At 41.2% G+C, this 18,465-nt stretch overlaps 1 protein-coding gene and 1 long non-coding RNA gene across 10 annotated transcripts in view; one reads left to right on the top strand and one right to left on the bottom strand.

The window, feature by feature from the left end:
• LOC146965363 (interleukin-1 receptor type 1-like) overlaps positions 1-18,465 on the bottom strand; it is a 26,468-nt gene continuing 8,003 nt past the window's right edge. For 2 of the 9 annotated variants that reach the window (XM_085764607.1, XM_085764612.1), the window contains exons 3-13: positions 5,013-5,265; positions 4,556-4,748; positions 4,207-4,378; positions 3,966-4,028; positions 3,690-3,822; positions 3,379-3,533; positions 3,019-3,162; positions 1,913-2,080; positions 1,491-1,762; positions 821-1,226; positions 1-329 (exon numbers count right to left, since the gene is read on the bottom strand). In XM_085764607.1, the coding sequence (XP_085620733.1) occupies positions 930-1,226; positions 1,491-1,762; positions 1,913-2,080; positions 3,019-3,162; positions 3,379-3,533; positions 3,690-3,822; positions 3,966-4,028; positions 4,207-4,378; positions 4,556-4,748; positions 5,013-5,265 (1,850 nt within the window). In that variant the 3' untranslated portion in view covers positions 1-329; positions 821-929. Of the gene's footprint in view, positions 1,227-1,490; positions 1,763-1,912; positions 2,081-3,018; positions 3,163-3,378; positions 3,534-3,689; positions 3,823-3,965; positions 4,029-4,206; positions 4,379-4,555; positions 4,749-5,012; positions 5,266-6,307; positions 6,386-6,488; positions 6,704-13,932; positions 14,088-15,630; positions 15,803-18,465 lie in introns of those variants that run through there. The other 7 variants (XM_085764615.1, XM_085764613.1, XM_085764609.1 and 4 more) reach the window with 6 other exon arrangements.
• The window catches only part of LOC146965362 (uncharacterized), a 14,205-nt gene continuing 12,298 nt past the window's right edge, over positions 16,559-18,465 (top strand). Inside the window, exon 1 of the long non-coding RNA XR_015034584.1 lies at positions 16,559-16,739. This is a non-coding gene — a long non-coding RNA (uncharacterized LOC146965362). The remainder of the gene's footprint in view (positions 16,740-18,465) is intronic.

Genomic DNA, 18,465 nt, shown 5'->3' with positions numbered 1-18,465 from the left:
TAGTTCAGAAACTACTGTCTTTATTTTAATGAGGAAGGAAAAACAACTTCAATGTTACATACATACATCTTACATATTTACACAGTTGATTTTATATTTATATTTTACATTTTACATTTTCTACATCATCAGGATTCTTCAGTCTCCCCCTGCTGGTCAACAGTTCATATGGTTGTGCAGGCGGACTTGGGGCAGCACAGACGTTGTGGCGCTGCAGGTGTGAGCTGTGAGTCTGGTTAAGACGTCCTCAACGTTCTCTTGATCAGTCACCGTACCCTCAGCACATGCCGTACATGTTGCAGTTATGGACCTTGACTGGGACCGTGCACCTCACAGTAGAGCTCTGCGCAGGACTGTTTTCTTCATCCCGCTCCTGCCCGCGCCCGCTGAATTTCTGACCATTACCCCCCCGCACCCGCAACGAGTGTGTTACACTCCCGCCCGCTCCTGCAATGTGTATGTCCACTCCCGCCCACACCTGCAAAACTCTGAGAATTTATGCCCACAAAAAATGGAGATGCATTGATTTTGTGTCTTCTCCCGTCCCGCAGGAGAAAACACGTCATTAGTAGATGTTTAATTTACCTCAGTAAATGAAATACAACGGTCACGTATCAGCCTATTGAGGATGTTATATTAGCTACATTTTGTTACATTTCCTGTCAGCATGTTTTGTGATGCACCGGAAAGGAATAGCGCTCCTATTTCGATTTTAATTAAAAAAATCGATCCCCGATCCCGCTACGTTTTTATAAGCCGCCCGCTCCCGCGAGATTTGCGTTGGGACCCGGTGGGACCCAATCCCAATGCAGCCCTCTACCTCACAGCTTCTGGTGACAACACAGTATGTCCAAACTGTCTATGTACAGGGGGGCATTCACCACCAGCTTGTTCATCAGCTGACGCATACTGTACATATCCAACCCCCTTCATATGTTCAGCAGGGCAGTTCTCTCGGGGTAGACTGCCCTCTTGCCCCTCACTGGCATGTAATACCTCATCTCCTTCCAAAACCTTGAGGAGGGAGAGAGTGACGGTGACAACTGTGCGTCTTGTCCACCTGTCTCCTCGTCCTCTAACCTTCTCGTGCACGTCCTCCAACTTTGCCTCGTCGTCGCGGTCTTCCACCAACACACGGCGCCCTGCTTCTTCCTCAGGTGACGCACTGACTCTGGGAAGAGAGCCAACTGATCCGGGGTAATCTCCTCCAGTTCAACCAGCACCACCTGTAAAGCAGTGGTGAAATTTTGAGTGAATCCATAAACCTGCAATCATTTTCAGTAAAAAAATGTGCGTATTACTGTATCTCTGGCTAATGTTCTTGGCTCTTTGCACACAGTTTGTAATAGAGATGTTGTAAACTCAGGTGTTTACCTGGTAAATTAAGTGCGGCTGGACTGTGTAGAGTTATGGTAAAGCTATAGCTTGTCATTTGTAGATTAAAAATGTAAATCTAATTTCAGGACATTTTAACGAGTCTTTTTACCCACCTTGAGCGATCCCTCCAGCAGCACTCTGTGCATTGCTGCCACACACTCCAGCTGCTGCCTTGCGTCTGGATAGACTTCATCGCTACCATCAAAACTCGTGTCACAGGTCTTGCTTTCGCCATTATCGTTACTGTTGATGGTCTCGGAGAGGTTGTTGTTATTATTGCTACTGGTGCTGCTGGTGTGTTTTTTGCTGGTGAAAGTGGAGGCGGTGTAGAGCAGGAGGAGGCGGCGACTGGCTTGGATGTTCTCTTCCACTGAGTCCACAATGGCTGCAGGGGGGGAACGATGAAGGATGAAGAGAGACAGTGTCGTTAATGGGTGATCAGCCCTAACATAGCTCCAGATAATTAGTGCATCTAATGAAATTTAAACCAGTAAATCCTCCAAACAATGCTGTCTGCTCCATGTTGGTCACATACCTTGCCCTGGCAGGCAGTCACGGCCTGCTATGAAAAGTTTGTAGCCACAGGCGTTTTCCAACACTTGGGGAAGAGTATGAAAAGCAAATGTCTCCACTTTCTCACTGAATCCAGTGGCACAGGGCTGTGGGTATGCCACATAGGCATCATAGAGCCTCCCATCCAGATCTGGCACAAGAAAAAAAGAGCTTTTTAAGGATATGTGGATAAAACATCATAGCAGGGCTGACAGATATGCAAGACAGAAATAACTATAAATAATGATGATGTATGTAAATTATTGTCATGGGGTCATGTTTGGCTAGGGAATATATCTTTAAGTCTGGGGTGTATCTCTGTAGCACCACCATTGGACAAGTCGAATCTAGTCTTGACTGTTCTATTCTGACGAGCATGTTGCAAGTACAAATGGAAGCTTATCTTGTGGCTAATTCATAATTTTAACCCTTCTTGTTTTTAATTTCCCACAAAATACAATTGAAACATAGTTTTTCAAGACTTGATATATAGATTTTGACCTTGCAGCAAGGCCGTATGCCATATAAAATGCTTCAACAGTAGAGAACATCTGCTTTAATGATTTGTTTCAGAGAGAGCAGAAAGAAATGCGCACACTAATAGTTCTGTTTTAGCAAGCTAATGTTAGCTACTCAGTAGGTTGAACAAGCTGATCAAAAAGGTGTGCAGCAGCAGATCATGTGTAGTCAGGAAATACAGACCACAGTGCATGCTGCTGTGCAATTGTAAGTCTTTTCTTTAATTAAAATATACACCATACAGTCCTGACTGTTAGAAAGTTGCTCTGTTGCATAATCAGCCCGTGACGTTTCAAGGGAAACGGTGCAGGTGGCCCTGTGGTTAGTTTGCTTCTTTAGTCTTCTCTCGCTGTTGACACATGCGGTCGGGTGTGAGGTAGATTTATACATCGATTGAGTTGTGATGAATGTGTGAGTACTGTGTTACTGTACTGTGTATGTGTGTGGAGCCAAAGCATCACTGTGGGTTTTTCCACCTTGAGGTGATGTGAGTGTATTATAAGAGCAGTTTTACATGAGGTGACGTTAGCATTGCGTTGCATTACTGTATATTATATAGTAATATATTACCTGTATTTGTATAGAGGACTGGAAACACTTTCCTGAACCACAGCACAATGTCGATCTTGAAAACGTAGTAGGTGACGACACAGATGATAAAGAGGACCGTCACACCACCAAACACGCAACCAATGGGAAGTATGATGTTTGGATCTGTAGAGATGACAGACATCATTTAGACATGTGCTGTCTCCTCAGACACATGTACTGTATGGCATGACATTTGCCTTCAACTGTGATGATGCAAAAAGAAAAGTTAAACTTGGTGGCTGATGGCCAGTATTAGTGATACTGATCTGTTGCATCTTATAAAATACAATGAAATAAAAAAAATGCCATGATACAACCATTGCCACTATGTTACAGTACCTTCTGGTAGCAGAGTGAAATATCCCTCAGGCATGCCACGGGAACTGAACACTCGACAAGTGTAGTTTGTGTTGAAATCTTCCTCCCTCAGTTCAGAAATCGTCAGCAGACGCTCCAACCACACACCTTTTTTAGGAGCATCCTGCGTCCATGAACTGGAGAGAACAGACAGATAATAAAAAGAAGAAATACAAAAAAATTTGATTGGTGATTTGGTTGGTTCAGGGTGCCAACATGAACTTTCTCACATCTTATAGCCCAAAATACAGCAGATCAACAGAACAAATGAAAGGACAGGTAAAAGTACTGACCGGAGTTCCGATGTGTAGACGCGCTGAGAAGTGTCAAACTCGAAAATAAAATCATCTTTGGTCAACCACCAGACATCAATGAAGGCCGCATTTCCCGGCACAAACACACGACACCGTCTGGTAACATTGGACCCTAAACATAAAAAATAAAACAAGAAATTACTACACTTTGTTTATAATGTTTATAAACCTTTTTGTTTTTTTAGACATAAAGCAAATGCAACAATAAAATGACAACATCTTGTTTCTCAGAACATGTTACGGAAAGTGACTCACCTATTTCTGCCTTGATTTTTTCATTGGCTGGTTCATGCACTTGTGGAGCCAAAGAGTACTCCTCTGGAAAGACAATATGGATGACAGAGGTTTTGTACAGCTGAGCATACATAATGAAACTAGTCAGTAGATCTCTTATGCCTCCTCCCACCCGTTGCTTCTGATTAGTTTAGGTTCATGGAAAAAATTCTGCTATGCTGTGGAATAGTCTAAAGCCTAAAGTATTTATCTTCATACTGACCTATGACCTCTGCATTAATTGTCTCTGACACCGATCCCGTGATGCCACCGAGGGTGAAGGTCAGAGTGCAGGTGTGGGTGTCATTGTGTTTCGCTGCCACCGGGCCAATTGATATTTTGGTCTTATCCCTGTGGGTATACCCGTCTTCCCCTTCCACTATGGGCTCACAACCCTGGATGAAGAAAAGAAACACAAAGGTCAGGCTTTTTTAGTAAAGTACATGAGTTGAAACGGTGACAGTACTGCAGATACTAAAAAGAATAGATTTTATGGAGACTTGCAACGCTCAGCATGTCCCATAAACTTGACAGGGTATCAGGTCATTCAATAAGACTTTCCCATAACTCACTCTGTACCACTTGAGGGAGGAACTGATGTTGTAGCTGTCCAGTTTATCGATGTAATCCATCAGAGGGCAGGACAGGGTGTCCCAGACTCCATATGTAAGTTGTTGAACAGCTTTCCTTGGCCTTCCACATTCTCCAGCAACTGGCAGCTCCACCACCAGCTCGGTGGCCTGCGTGTAGCACCGAGAAGGAGTCCTGTTGGAAAATTTTATAAGAACATTTGCTTAGCCAACTGATTCATCAACAGGGAATGCAATTGGTAGAGCCAATGATGCCCTCTGCTGGACCATCAGGGAAACTACTTCAAATGGTATTTTGAGCTTTTCAAAAGCTTTTTTGTTTGGCTGGATGGCAAACCCAAAGATACAGCTTGGCTATCCCTAGAGGACAGAAATATACATGTTGGGACTATTGGATCTTTTTCTATCGATATTTGTATCTCTGCTGGTGCTGTTGTACCTCAGTATGCACACATATTCTCCACTGTCCTCCAGCATCGCGTTGAGGAACCACAGAGTCTCTCCATTTACGAGGATTCGACCAGGCTGGTTGCTCATTTCTTGGCCCGTCCTTGAGTTAAACCACGTGATGTTGTATGGGACACTTGTGAAGTTGAAGACGTCTGGAGACAGTAAGGTGCTATTCAGCATAGTCATGTCCCCAGGAACAGAGAAGACCCTGTCAAACTGGATCCTGTAGTTGGTACAGTTCCCTGCAACACATCAGTGGAAGATTTGTCATTCATTGATCTATTCTAGGAAAATATATTGGCTAATGTCATGCCAAAGTAGAGGTAGAAAAGTAGAAAGTACAAGTATGGTTAGTGTCTATGTTTGTTATCTTTTCTTTCTTTTTTTTTACTTTCAAGGAGTGGAAAACCTTGAGAGTCTATTTCATGCGAGTCAAGTCTGTTTTAGACCAATCCTCCTTGTTGGCTTTTGTTTTTGGCATTTAACTGGTACAGTAGCTCAGGGATTTGAGGCTGCACACAGGACATGGTGCCTGACTCCCAGTGTTTTTCCATGCATCATCACTGAGATGGATTCTCGCAATCCCCTGGCAGCTGTACCTCAAGGGTAAATTTTGTTTTGTTCCCATTATACACACACAATATTAGAGAACTGAAGCGACTATAAGAAGGAAATTGGTGCACCATCATAATACAGTGTCATGTGTACATGATATACATTTTTAGTTGTGATGTAGCAATTAAGTCTTACAGTGCTTCTCACAGAAACAGGAATGTATCAGTTTCAGTTTTCTATTTTTATGAACATGGGTAGTACTCAATGTTTCTTATAGCTTCACATTCTGCCTGGCTGATCATCACAGCTATTAATGATCACTGAGCTGTTCAGGTATTAATGCCTTGCTCGGTGACACTGTTGTTAAAGTGGAATTACTCAGGTTCATTTAATCTGCTCTTTTCCAGTAAATTACAAATAAAACTTAACTGTGGAACATCTGTTAATTAGTTAATTTTGATGTGGTCAGGTTCAAATCCCAGCTAAGCTACCACAGCACTAAACATCCATGAACTGTTTGATTACAACAGCAGAAACTCTTTCAAAACAAGTTGGAAATAAGTGTGAGACTTCTGGGTAGCTCACATGTGGTAGTTGGTTCAGTTACAGCTATGGCCACAAGGTGGTGGTAAAATATTTCTGTACAGACTGGAGGCACATGTTTGTCAGACTTGGCGGTTGTAGTTGTATGTATGTATATAGTTCTCAGAGAAGTGTGGCTCAGCTTACCTTCTTTGAATCCTGTACAGATCCCATGTAATCCGATGAAAATCAGAAGGATTCCCGCCGTTGACCTCAGACCCATGGCTGAAAAACACACACACAAAAACAACAGTTAGCCAGGCTGAAAACGCTACAAGGCAAACGCTACAACAACAGCAACAGCCTGAAATAGGCACTGACAACTTACTGGAACACTTCTCTCCAAAGGACACTGACAGGTCACAAGAGACTTTGAAGCAGCAGTAATCAGCAACAACAGTTTTCTTTCCTCTTTCAACCCCATGTCACTCTACCTTATATTTCTAAAATCCAGTCTCTCATCTACGCCTCTTCTCTCCCCCCTTTCTCTCTTTCTCATCCTCCCTCGATCTCCCCGCCTCAGACATAGATGACAAACGCTCTGGAATTTCAGGAGTCATTTGTTTGGAAACCGCTTACAAAAAGCTGCGTAACTCTTTGGATCTGGAATGAGGCCCAGCCTGAACACTGGGGGGAACATTCCTGCTCAGTCTTGCCTGTCTGAGAATCTGTCAATGAACACTTAAACCCTTTTTTAGGAAGTCTGCATCTTCTTTTTCTCAGTTTCTCTGTGCTAGTTCAAGATTCAGTCAAGGTTTTGGTATGAAACAAAGAAAACAAAACATCAGTATTCACTTTGATCTGATAGTTTAAAGTTGGGTGGTGTTGGTCCCAATAATGTTTTTTGTAGGTGAATTTCAAGGATGTAAGTTACTTTAAGTTTTCAGCTTGGTTACTTTCAATTCAGTGAGAACTTAATTAGGCAAACGTGTTTATGCTTGTTATTGTCTTATCAGTTTATCATGTGGCAATGGCACAACCCATTTAGTCATGCAGACACAAGTCAGGAGTGTCAGTAATGCTCACACCAAACACACAAAACAAAATATGTTCAATAGGCTGAAGCTGAACCTGCATCTGAAACTGCTGATCTTGGATTTTCCTTCACAACAATCTCTGGAGTTTCTACTGGTAATGCTGCCAAAAACAAAGAAGAAGACATCTAATTGACTGAGAGAGAGAGAGAGAGAGATCAATGGAAAATGGCCCAGAGGTGGAAATAATCTCAGATGCACAGCAGGTCCGACCCTGAAGTGTTAACGCTCTGACAAAAGAAGGCCACCACACCCAATCTTAGTGTTGTTGCTAATCATGCGCATCCCTCTATAGTCACAATTTACTGTCATCTAACAGCTGCTTCCACTTTTGATTTCATGAACCTGACGGTGTAGGTCAGTGTAGTTCAGTGACCTCCCCTGTCACTAGAGCAGAATCCAACAGAGAACCTGCAGGAATTATGTGATGTGTTCATGTACAGTATGTTAACGTGGCGCAGAATTTAAGTGGAACATTTTCAACTTGTTGTTTGTTGAAGCCAATGACACAAAGAACTGGGGATATTTTGAGAGCAATGTGTCAGAGCGTGCATCGGTATCACCATAAGTCTGTTACATGATATGTAGGTCAGAGTGTGTTTGTGGTTACAGTTATTTTGGTCTATGTGTAGGTACTGTAAGGCTTAGGTGACTGCTTGTGTGAATGTGTATACAGGTTATACAGATTAAAGAGCTTCAGTTCAGACCTTCAGTAAGTTGCTTTTAGAGTTTTTTTATTCTTCTAGAAAGCACTCTTCAGAAGAACAATGTGTTATGTCACTAAAAAACAAAAAATAATTTCTTCTACAGAAGAAAATACAATGTAATGTTAGAAATAACCAAGGAGTCACTCTTGTTTTTTCCTGATAAAAGACCAGTTCTAGCTAACATTATCAGCATAAGATGTACTGGATGTCCAGTCATCTGGGTGGTTTGTCATTAAAGTATGTGACTAAAGGCAGACATACGTGCATTAGGGTGTGGGCTGACTCAGTAAAACAGAACCTTTTCTTGTGCACATAAAGCTCCAAAGGGAATTAAGATGGGAATCGTATAAAGGTATAATTCAATTCTCAGAAAAATTTGACCACCAGTTGATTCATCCGTGGGACCGTGACCCTGGCGTTACTCATTTGGCACGTCCAAGGATAACTGGATGGATTTCGGAACTGGATCCAAAAACACCACAATGAAATCCTACCTAAACCTTTGCATTTGTTCTTTCAATGTTTTGTAATGACATAACAACGATGACAACTGTTTGTGTTAAAACAGTTGTCATACAGGACCAATTAATGGGTATCGATCAGGCCTATGGGGTTAGACCATTTTAAAAGGTTGTAAAAGCAAAGGTTGTGATGCAAAAGTATCTGTGTGAGGAACAATACATAAAACACACATTATTTGACAAAGTGACTGGAATTTTAATGCAACTGTATTTAATTTGTAGACTGCCAAAGTATGCATTTTTTCAACTAGGCACTTCACAGTGTGTGGCAACAAGACCTCACTTGATTACATGGAAAAACCAAAAGAGTTCACACCACAGAGACCAGCACTTGGTGACAAAATTCTCTGTTACTGTAACAGGAAGAAACCTCAAAAAGAACGGGGCTCAAGCCCAACCCCGTCCCACCAAACGCTTGTATCGTGTTCAATTCTGCGTCAGGCCACATTCAGATAGGAAAGGCTGCAGCAGATCTAATCAAACCGCATCTACAATCGCTTGCATTCACAATGCTGAATGAAATGACTGTATTTCCACTACCGTTTACCTGTTTGGCTGTGCATGTGCTTCAGCTGTAGCTATGAAGACCCAGGTTTCCCACAGTCCAGGAGGTCTCTGCACCCTGATAATGCATGAGTACAAGGGTACTCTGCTCATGTCAGGCAGTTGTATTTTCCAAGTGCCAAGAGACAAACACGGGTATTTGCAAGTTGCAAACAGTAGCAACAAAATGTGGAAACAACATAGCTTCAAGAGGAAAATTATCTAAACCACAATCTATGTATCTCACCATGCTACAGGAAGAAAGAAAGCTGAGCAGGTGGTGACGAGTGGTTGAGCTGGCTGCTGTGAATGTGAGAGGCTGCGGTTGCTGCTGGTTTGTAAAAGTTTAACTTTCACACGTGTAGGTGAGTTCATTTCAGTAGATCTAACAGAAAAACTGACAGATAAGCAAACGAATGAATGCTTTCATGTCACGAAATGTTCACAGAAGTAGAGCTAATCATAAGCATTGTTGCTATTATTAGATCGCACATCATTGAATGTCATGAAAAAAGATGAACAATGACAATATTCCAGGAAATGAATCAATGAATAGGTTATCTTGTACACATTTCATTGGACTTACTCATGCAGAGTAGGAGGACACATGCTTGACATCTTAGTCCATATTCATTATTTGAACATAGAGTCATTGTGGGGGGCCTGGGGAGTTTGAATCAGCTTTCACTCATTTTCATTTAATTTCACATACTATATTAACGGCACTACAGTAGCTGTCTGCACTGAGGAAGCATACTGTAGTTTGACTCTGGGACAGGCCCGGGCAGAGCGGAGCGTGGGAAGAGTGTAGTCGGTTCAGAGGGCCATGACGGAGACGTGGGAGTGTGAGACGGTTGATGGAAATGACTCCAATGTCACATGGTGAAGATAAATATCTGTTTCTCAAAATGTTTTCTCTTGTGACTGCAGGTTTGGAGGAGGGGATCTCTGGCTGAGCAGTGTTGGTTTTCCTCCTCATTTTTATTTTATTTTATTTTGTTTACCAATATTTGGATGACATAAGACATATTTTGTGTTTACTCTGTGTCAGTTAATTTAGTACTTTATAACCACGCTTGGTGTCATCATTAATATGTCACATATAACTGATAACCCACTCTGCTCTCTTAACTGTAGTTCACAGTTAATGTAGATCAAGCTTCCTGGTAGGAAACTGTTAAGAGAAAAGGGGAAAAGAGGTTGTCCCTCCCTGGGCAGTGTTGATACAGAGTCTTTTTTTATATCCACATTTTCTTTTTAACCTTGACACTCCCAACATTGACATTTCTCCTCTGGATGTTTCCTGAGATCAGAGGCTGCATCTTCTAAAAGGTTGTGTCCCTCAGAGGACCTGAAGACCAGGGTTAATGTGCTCTGTCTCCACACAGTCTAGACAGATCACAGGGTCAGAGAGAGAGATCACAACCGATGGTTATTTTCAACATGGAAAGTCATGCTGAGTAACTACTGAATGGAAACATTATTGTTCCCTTTAAGCTAACGGCTGCTTTAAAATGGCAAGGTGTCGTGCCTCGAAACACAATGAAGTCTTTTCCACGACTGCCTGCCAATCTGAATGTCAGACTGAAACTACAAGGTAGGATATTTAGTTGATATTTAGCTGGTAAGTTTGAGGATATTGTTTAAATACAATGAAATTGAAATACTGAATGGGGAAACACTTAGAGAACCGGGGGACCCAATGACTTTGCAACCTTGGGCTCCTTTACTGCAAAGGAGACGAGGCTATAAAGCTTCCGGTTTCTGGTGCAAAGAGTGAAAGGCTGATGGAAATGTCATTACCAATGTGTTTGTTCTCTGCAGGGAGGAGTGGGAGCATGTACAAGGGTGGTGGTGGTGGTGGGGGGGGGGGGGGGGGGGGTAGCCTGCCGGGAAAGATGGAAAATTTATTGATGTGTTTACTGAAGCAACAACTGCTCTATAAATTTATCTTATCTCCAACACAATTATGCTTATTCCAATCAATAGAATTTTAAGTAATTTGTTGTAACCTGTAATCATCTAAAGCGGGATTGCAGAAAATGCTTGCATGGCAGAAACCGTGCAAAGTGTTGGGAAACGGCGACTCACTAACTGACCAAATTTGTGCAATGTTTGATGTCACTACGGCAAACTCACAGAAAGGAACAAGTGTCCATTTCTTTCTGTTTGCATTCAGTGAAGAGGTAGTTGGCTTGTGTTGGCCTACACATCTACTCAATCATGCGAACTTTGTCCGTCTGTTTGCGGAGCAGTGGTTGCAACACAGGTTCAAGACTGTGACAACATAAACATGTACAGAGCACAACAACATGATGAACATCGTAAAGTTAATGTTTTTATAGCCAGTTCAATGTCATCCAGGCAATCTTAGAGATACAGCGGGACATACAGTATAGGGATACAAATTTTTTATTGCTGCTTTAATCATTGATCAAAGATGATGAGATATTCTAGTTTCAATATGAAAGCAGTGCAGATATGAAGCTATAAAGCTACAAGAGAAAGTCCTCCTTAAAAGTTAGACTGGAAACAAACCGCAAAAAGCTCCCCCAGATTTAAATGGAAAGTAACATTGGCAGTGATTTGTTTTCATCAGAGTTTATGTGGTTTAATGAGCTGCTCTCCTGCTGTTAGTCATTATTAACATCCAGTCTCCTCTTATGATTCACTGACAACAACAAACGTGAGGCATCAGCAGCAGATCGACTTCCATCTACTGTTGTTCACACTCACACTCAGAGATGAAACTGTGATTGAACTGTTGACATTAATGTGCGAGACTGAAACAGCACAAACTCCTGGAGGGAAAATATTACAGTTTAACACTCCCACGTGGCCCTGACTCTATCTGACCCACCGTGTCTCATTTCCTCCCCAGCACCACAAATCATTAAGAGATTTTATATATTTGAGTTATGGATATAGGTCAATAACTCAGGGCTGCAGCATCAGATGTCATTAGTAATCCAAATGTTCTCAGAGCTGATGATGGCATTTTCTAATAAGCACCTGTTTATTTTCTTTTTAGAAGTGATTCATCGTTTTTTTGTCTCTATAATGGGTTAGAAAATAAAGAAGAACTCTATGTGGCACAATCTCTATTGATAAATGAACCCATTGTTTCAGCTTTGATTTACAGAAGGCAGTGTCTCGTTTGAAGCTTTTGAACTTTCTTTGTCCTGATCTGGAGTGAATTTCATTTGGGACTCATGTGAACCGAAACAAAGTTGGAGCCAAATGTCCTTCCTCCAAATCATGGGCATGGACAAAGATCATCTTAGCCTGTAAGATGCTTTTGGGAAGCAAAGTCTTTTCTCATGTTCCTAGAGTGATAGAGAAGTGCTGAGCAAAGCAAAAAAAAAGGGAAAAGAGGAACAGGATGTGTTTCCGAGTTACAATGGAGAATTGAAACCGAGGTTCTCGCTGTACAGTTAATACAACCTGCAGTACATGAAACAACTTGCTTAGATGACTGTTTGAGAGCAGAGCCGTCACAGCACGAGTCAAAACCGGTAAAGCCTTTATCCTAGACCACATACCTCAAATCTGCAGATTAGGACTTGCTGTAACTAATAATCTATGACTGTGGGTTGTGTTATGTAGGTTTCTTCTTTTTCTTTTGCATAACAGTCACGTTAATACATAATGACTGACCACAATTAACTCAAGTTCTTCTTTTCTCTGGCAAAAAGAAACCTACTGGCTATTAGAAGAACTTTCTACATGATTATCAACAGATGATCATGTTCCTGCGATTACCACTTCATTTTTACCACCTGTGGGAAAATATTGTTCAAATTAAAGACAGACTATCAGCAGGCACTGGAAATTAAGTGACACAGAGGCAATTACCGGTTCGCTGGACTGATTGGGACTAAACAACGTGGGAAAGTTCTCATAGAAAGAGCAAACTTCAGCCTTTAAGCCTGGACACAAGGAAACTGCAGACATTATGTTGGAAATGTCATTAACCAGCAGTGGAGTGTGATCGGTGCTGTCTCTGAATTAGGATTGATGGAGAGTAAACTGAGGTCGTCTAAAATGTGGCAGGTTGTCATACTTAATAACTCAGTTGAGTAAAAAGCAGGATCCCTCCTACAGCGAAGCATGAGAAAATAACCAGCACGACTGAAATGTGATGTTTGGTGCTGAGGACTTCACACTTTTTTTTTTTTAGTGTCAGGTGTATTTCTCAGTAATTTGAAATGTTTTCACCTTTGGTTTTTGTGGTGAGCTGCTCTCACAGGATGCAAGGAAATGTATTCACATCTATTTTTTTCCACTGTGGCTTTAAAGCTTTAAAGAGAAACACAACTGTCAAATCACATCAATCTCCTTCCCTGTGAAGGCAAATTTAAGGGTTTTAAGAAATTGCAATGAATGAATAAATGTAAGAGAGGTCTGGATCAGACTATGCAATGAGAAAAAAAGTTACATGAGTAAAAAGCCACATAAGCCTAACATACAGTATGAGTTAACCCTCTGTAGTTTCACTTCTGCCCCGTGGTAATCATTCAACAAAATTATCGATGTGCTGTTTTTCCTGTTGCTGTGCTTCAGGTTCAAGGCTCAGCTATGTAGGATGTGACACAATGCACCGATTATGTGCTCAAACACTAGTAGAGAAACATGTGTCCAGAAAAACTGGTTTATCTAAATATTTACATAACTCTGCATGGGACCATTGAGACCAACATTTAACGAAAGAAATCATGATTTGAACTGTAATTTTCCTTTTGTTTTCTCAATAGCTTTCATGTACATTCTGTTGCTTCAACAGGAGAAAATCAAATCAATACTACTCTCGATACACAATCTTAATTGGTCATCAGTAATGGATGCAAGTGTGAGAGGAAGTGTGTCTCCTTTGTGGTTAGAGTTACAACACACTTCTCCAAAAAAATCTAAACGCACTGCTTGATAGTGTTTTCCAAAAGTGAGTATAATAGTGTTTATTGACTCACCTCACAGAAAGCAGCTCACAGGCACCCAGCAGGCAGAGGAAGGATGAATTAGTTTACACGACAGGGCAGAACAGACAGGAAACCTCAGCTCTGACCCTCGTGTGCACAGTGAAGGCTCGACTGCACCGACTCAACCAATGATTCATCACAAGGTCCTATCACAAACAGCACAGACAAAGAGGGGGAAGAGCATGTTTGTGTTGCAGCTCTCAGCTCTCTGTTCAGCTTCCTTTACACTTCAACACTCAAGTCGAACCATCAACAAGGGACCTCATGTTAAGACAAACCCTAACCAATCTCACTGTAGCCATGCCAAAAACAACCAAAATCACAATCTGAATCACTCAACCTCAGATGACCAAACAATTACCACAGCAGTTTTATTCACACAGAGATCATAATCGCGTTGCTAGATACAGATATGACTGGAAATTGCTCCCTTCATCTACAGTAGGCTACTATGTCACCAGCCACAAGTCAATATTGTTGTGAGAAATAACAAAGATGATAACATCCAATGAGTTATGTTAAAATTAGGCTGTTGGTTTAAACAAATCCTTATTTATAAAAATACATAAATAAATAAATATATACATACTCAGGGAATTTGAATCTTCATACAGTATCATACTGTATCTCAGTAATTGTGCCAACTTTTATAATGCTTACAGAGAAAAAACAACACCAAAGAACTAAAGGAAATGAAACATTTTATCCTCAGGGGAAAGTTTTTGGTTTTTCATCGCTTAAATGTTAAACCGATCGACTGGCAGTTCCAACAAACAATGCAAAAAGCAGTTATACGGAGGTGCGAAGCCACACCTGGGCTTCCCCACTGTGTGCAGGAGTCCCCAGTGGATTGGCAGCATTTTAATTATGACTCAACCCCCAACAAAACCTGTGGATACATGAAGTTCATTCACCGCCACAGTGTGGGAGTCACCCATCTTGTGCATGGTGCAGTTTAACAAAAGAAATGTTTCGTTACAACCACAAGTTTTTTTCTTTTTTTTTCTCGTTTTGTTTTCCCACTTTACAGACCAGGGGACTTCTTTTGTGGTTAAAAGTTGAGGCAGGGATGACTGACGATACCAGTAATTAACAGAGACACTAACGGTGAGGATGCAGTGTCACCTAATGATGTGTCTTTAGATTTTTCTGGATGGTTGAGCAGAGCTGTGTGTGCTTTTAAAGTTGATACTTGTATTTCCATCCCATCACAGGTTAGGGATGTTTTAGCTTGAACTTTCTGAGTGATGTAGACAAATGTTACTGAATAATCAAATAAAGCATGTCCAAGTGATGAATAAGGGGGTTGACATGCATTATAAATATATTTTTGAACTTACAGTAGAACTTACCTTAAAAAAATCCAATAACATGAGAACCTTGGCAGGTGAGATCATATACGCAAGAGATTTGTTTCTAAATATACATAGATTAAGAAAAAGAAGCTTTGATTGATTAAATTGGGGTAACAAGTGTTGTTTTTCCACCTCTTCATTCAACACCTGGAAATACACACCCTACAGTACATCTGTGTCTCAGGAAGCCTGTTAAATACTGTATGTTGAAGAAAAAATGTGCTAAAGCATCTCTGGTGCTGGTCCCAGCAGAATCCAGCTTGGTTTGTTAGCTCATTCATCCTGAACAGGCTAAGTCATTGCGGTACCAGCTCTTTGTTGATATCGAACTCACCAGCTTGTTGTTAGTCCAGTCAGTTTATAAAAGGCAGCAGCCTCCGCAGGCCACATGAAAATCCTCCTCCTGACATCGTTTGAAAAAAGAAAAAAACAAAACAAAAGGAAACACTCAAGCCGAAGCTCGGACGTGTGTGTCCTCTCTGGGTTTGACTTCCTCTTCTGTGGAGACTTCAGCACATGTTGCAATTTCCTTTTCAGGGATCTGTTGAAAGCCAGCTAGTGTCCTCATCTGTTGTGCAATAGCTGGGAGGAGAGAACTTTGGATCCTCTTGATCATATGATTCACACCATGCTCGGATCTCTTACACAGCATTTACGGCACACGTTTTTTTTTTTAAAGGACACAACCTAATTCATACAAGAGTACATTTTCTAACAATCGTCTATGTCAATTTAATCCATCTGCAGTGTGCCATATGGTTTATGTTCATGAGTGGTTGGAGGCTGCATATGGAGCACTGTCATGTTGAGACCTCTCGTGGCGGCACAGAGCTGCAACATGACATGAACAAACCTGCAAATGAACCGATTCAAAAAATCCTTCGCCGATAAACCCCGACATCACATTAGTAAAATATGATCCCAACACCCATGAGATGAAGTTGTGACGAACCCCCTTTCCTGTGCTGCTCTGTTTTCTTCCTGTTGGAACAACTTGTACCTGACAGAAGGGAGAGGATGTACAGTACTTATGGTATGCACATAGTTTTTTTTTGTTTGGTTGGGGCTTGTATCTGTTACAACACTTTCATTCATCCGTTCATAACTCACCTGACTGGCTGCATCCATATCGTCACTATTCACAGTGTTAAAGTAGCTTAGTGTATGGACCAATGTTCTTACCTATGTCCTCCATTAACTGTCTTTTAATATGATTAATGAAATCATGTGTTTGTTTGTTTTCTTTTTACATAGCCTACTAATCACTTAGTGGACTTAGCTAGAAAAGCTCTACATGAGTAATAAACGGTGCATGTTTGTGTTTCTGTGCAGATTGTCACGGTGGCTCAGAGGTCGGGTGAAGGCCATGTGGAGTGGAGTTTACACATCGTCTGTGTGGGATTCCTCTGGGTGTCCCTGTTTGCTCTCACAGTCCACAAATGGGTAAGATAGAAACACGAAATTACACACTGGCACGAATGTGTTTGAATGTCTATATCTGTCTTTCACTCAGGGGAAAGCTGGTTCCACAACCCTAGAAAAGATGTGTGGGTGAGTGGAATGAAGGATGTGTGTTGTAGCCAGCTGTTCCCTCTTTTTTGCTGTGGTGTGCTGGGGTGTGGGCATCAAGAAAAGGGACGCAAACAAGCTTAACAAGCTGATAAAGAAGGCCCAGTCTGTTGTGGGGGTGAAGCTGAGCACCCTGGAGGAAGTCACTGAAAACAGAGTCCGAACAAAATTCCTCATGATCACTGACAACACCACCCATCCCCTCCATTAAACACTGGACAGTCTTAAAAGTACTTTCAGTCACAGATACAAACTCCCCCGCTGCTCAAGAGAGCGATATAAACATTCATTCATACCCACTGCAATACAGCTGTACAACTCCTCAATCTCATTCATTCATTCATTCACCATAAGCATCCTGGACCCAGCACTTTTTAACCCTTTTAACCTTTTACACGCATCTCTTATTCATATTTTTTTGTGTGTGTGTGTTTTAATACATTATGTGTTTTTATGTCTTTATGTATTTTACTTCAGTGTTTGTGATCTGTGTTGTCTGTATTGTCTTGCTGCTGCTCTGTGACATTTTAAATTTCCCCTCGAGGATTAAATAATGTATTTCTATTCTATTCTATTCTATTCATAGGCCTTTGTGGTGCTCAGGAATGTTTAAAATAGTCTTTTTGCACTGACTGCATTAATGATGGATGATGTTTCCTCTCTGAAAATTGAACCATAACAAGTGAAGCCATTTTTGTCAGAATGAAATAATCTGCCACCAATGAACTGAACTTTGTGAGTATAACTGGCATGTGGGGGCGGAAAGGTCTGAGAAAAGTCCCTTAATTAGATAGCAGAAAAAAATGAGACACTGAATTTATCTAACACATTTAACACAAATGTCTTGAATACAGAAAATTATTTGAAAATAAAAAAAATAAACAAATGCATTGTCACTGTATATAGAGATATGCACTCTAGTATTATTTCAAATTAAATACAATTGGGAAAAAATGTTAAGAAAAAAAAATTAGACATCTGCAGACAGGTACATATAGACAGTGCCACACACAAACACACCAAGTAATTGGTGATCGGTTGATCATATGGTGATCTATCACTATTTTCCACCTACTGGAATTAAAGTGAAATATCCCTCAGGCGCGCCACGGGAACCGAACACTCGACAAGTGTGGTTTGTGTTGAAATCTTCCTCCATCAGTGCAGAAAAATGCAGCTGACGCTCCAACCACACACCTTTTTTAGGAGCATCCTGCGTCCATGAACTGGAGAGAACAGACAGATAATAAAAAGAAGAAATACAAAAAAATGTGATGATACTGTACTTGGTTGGACCACTGCCAAAGTAAACTTTGTTTACTTCTCACTTCTTATAGCCCAAAATACAGCAGATCAACAGAACAAAAGGACAGGTAAAAGTACTGACCGGACATCCGATGTGTAGACGCGCTGAGAAGTGTCAAGCTCAAAAATAAAAGCATCTTTGGTCAACCACCAGACTTCAGTGAAGGCCGCATTTCCCGGCACAAACACACGACACCGTTTTTTGAAATTGGACCCTAAACACAAACACAGACACAAATGATAAAAGAAGAATTTCTCTTTTTAAACGCAAGTAGATGTTCAGACTGAGATTAAA

Source organism: Trachurus japonicus, chromosome 21 (genome assembly GCF_045865225.1).
Source record: "Trachurus japonicus isolate A0001 chromosome 21, Traja_1.0".
Taxonomy (NCBI): Eukaryota; Metazoa; Chordata; class Actinopteri; order Carangiformes; family Carangidae; genus Trachurus; species Trachurus japonicus.
Note: the sequence above shows the minus strand (reverse complement) of the source record. Positions and strands in the feature narration are given on the sequence as shown.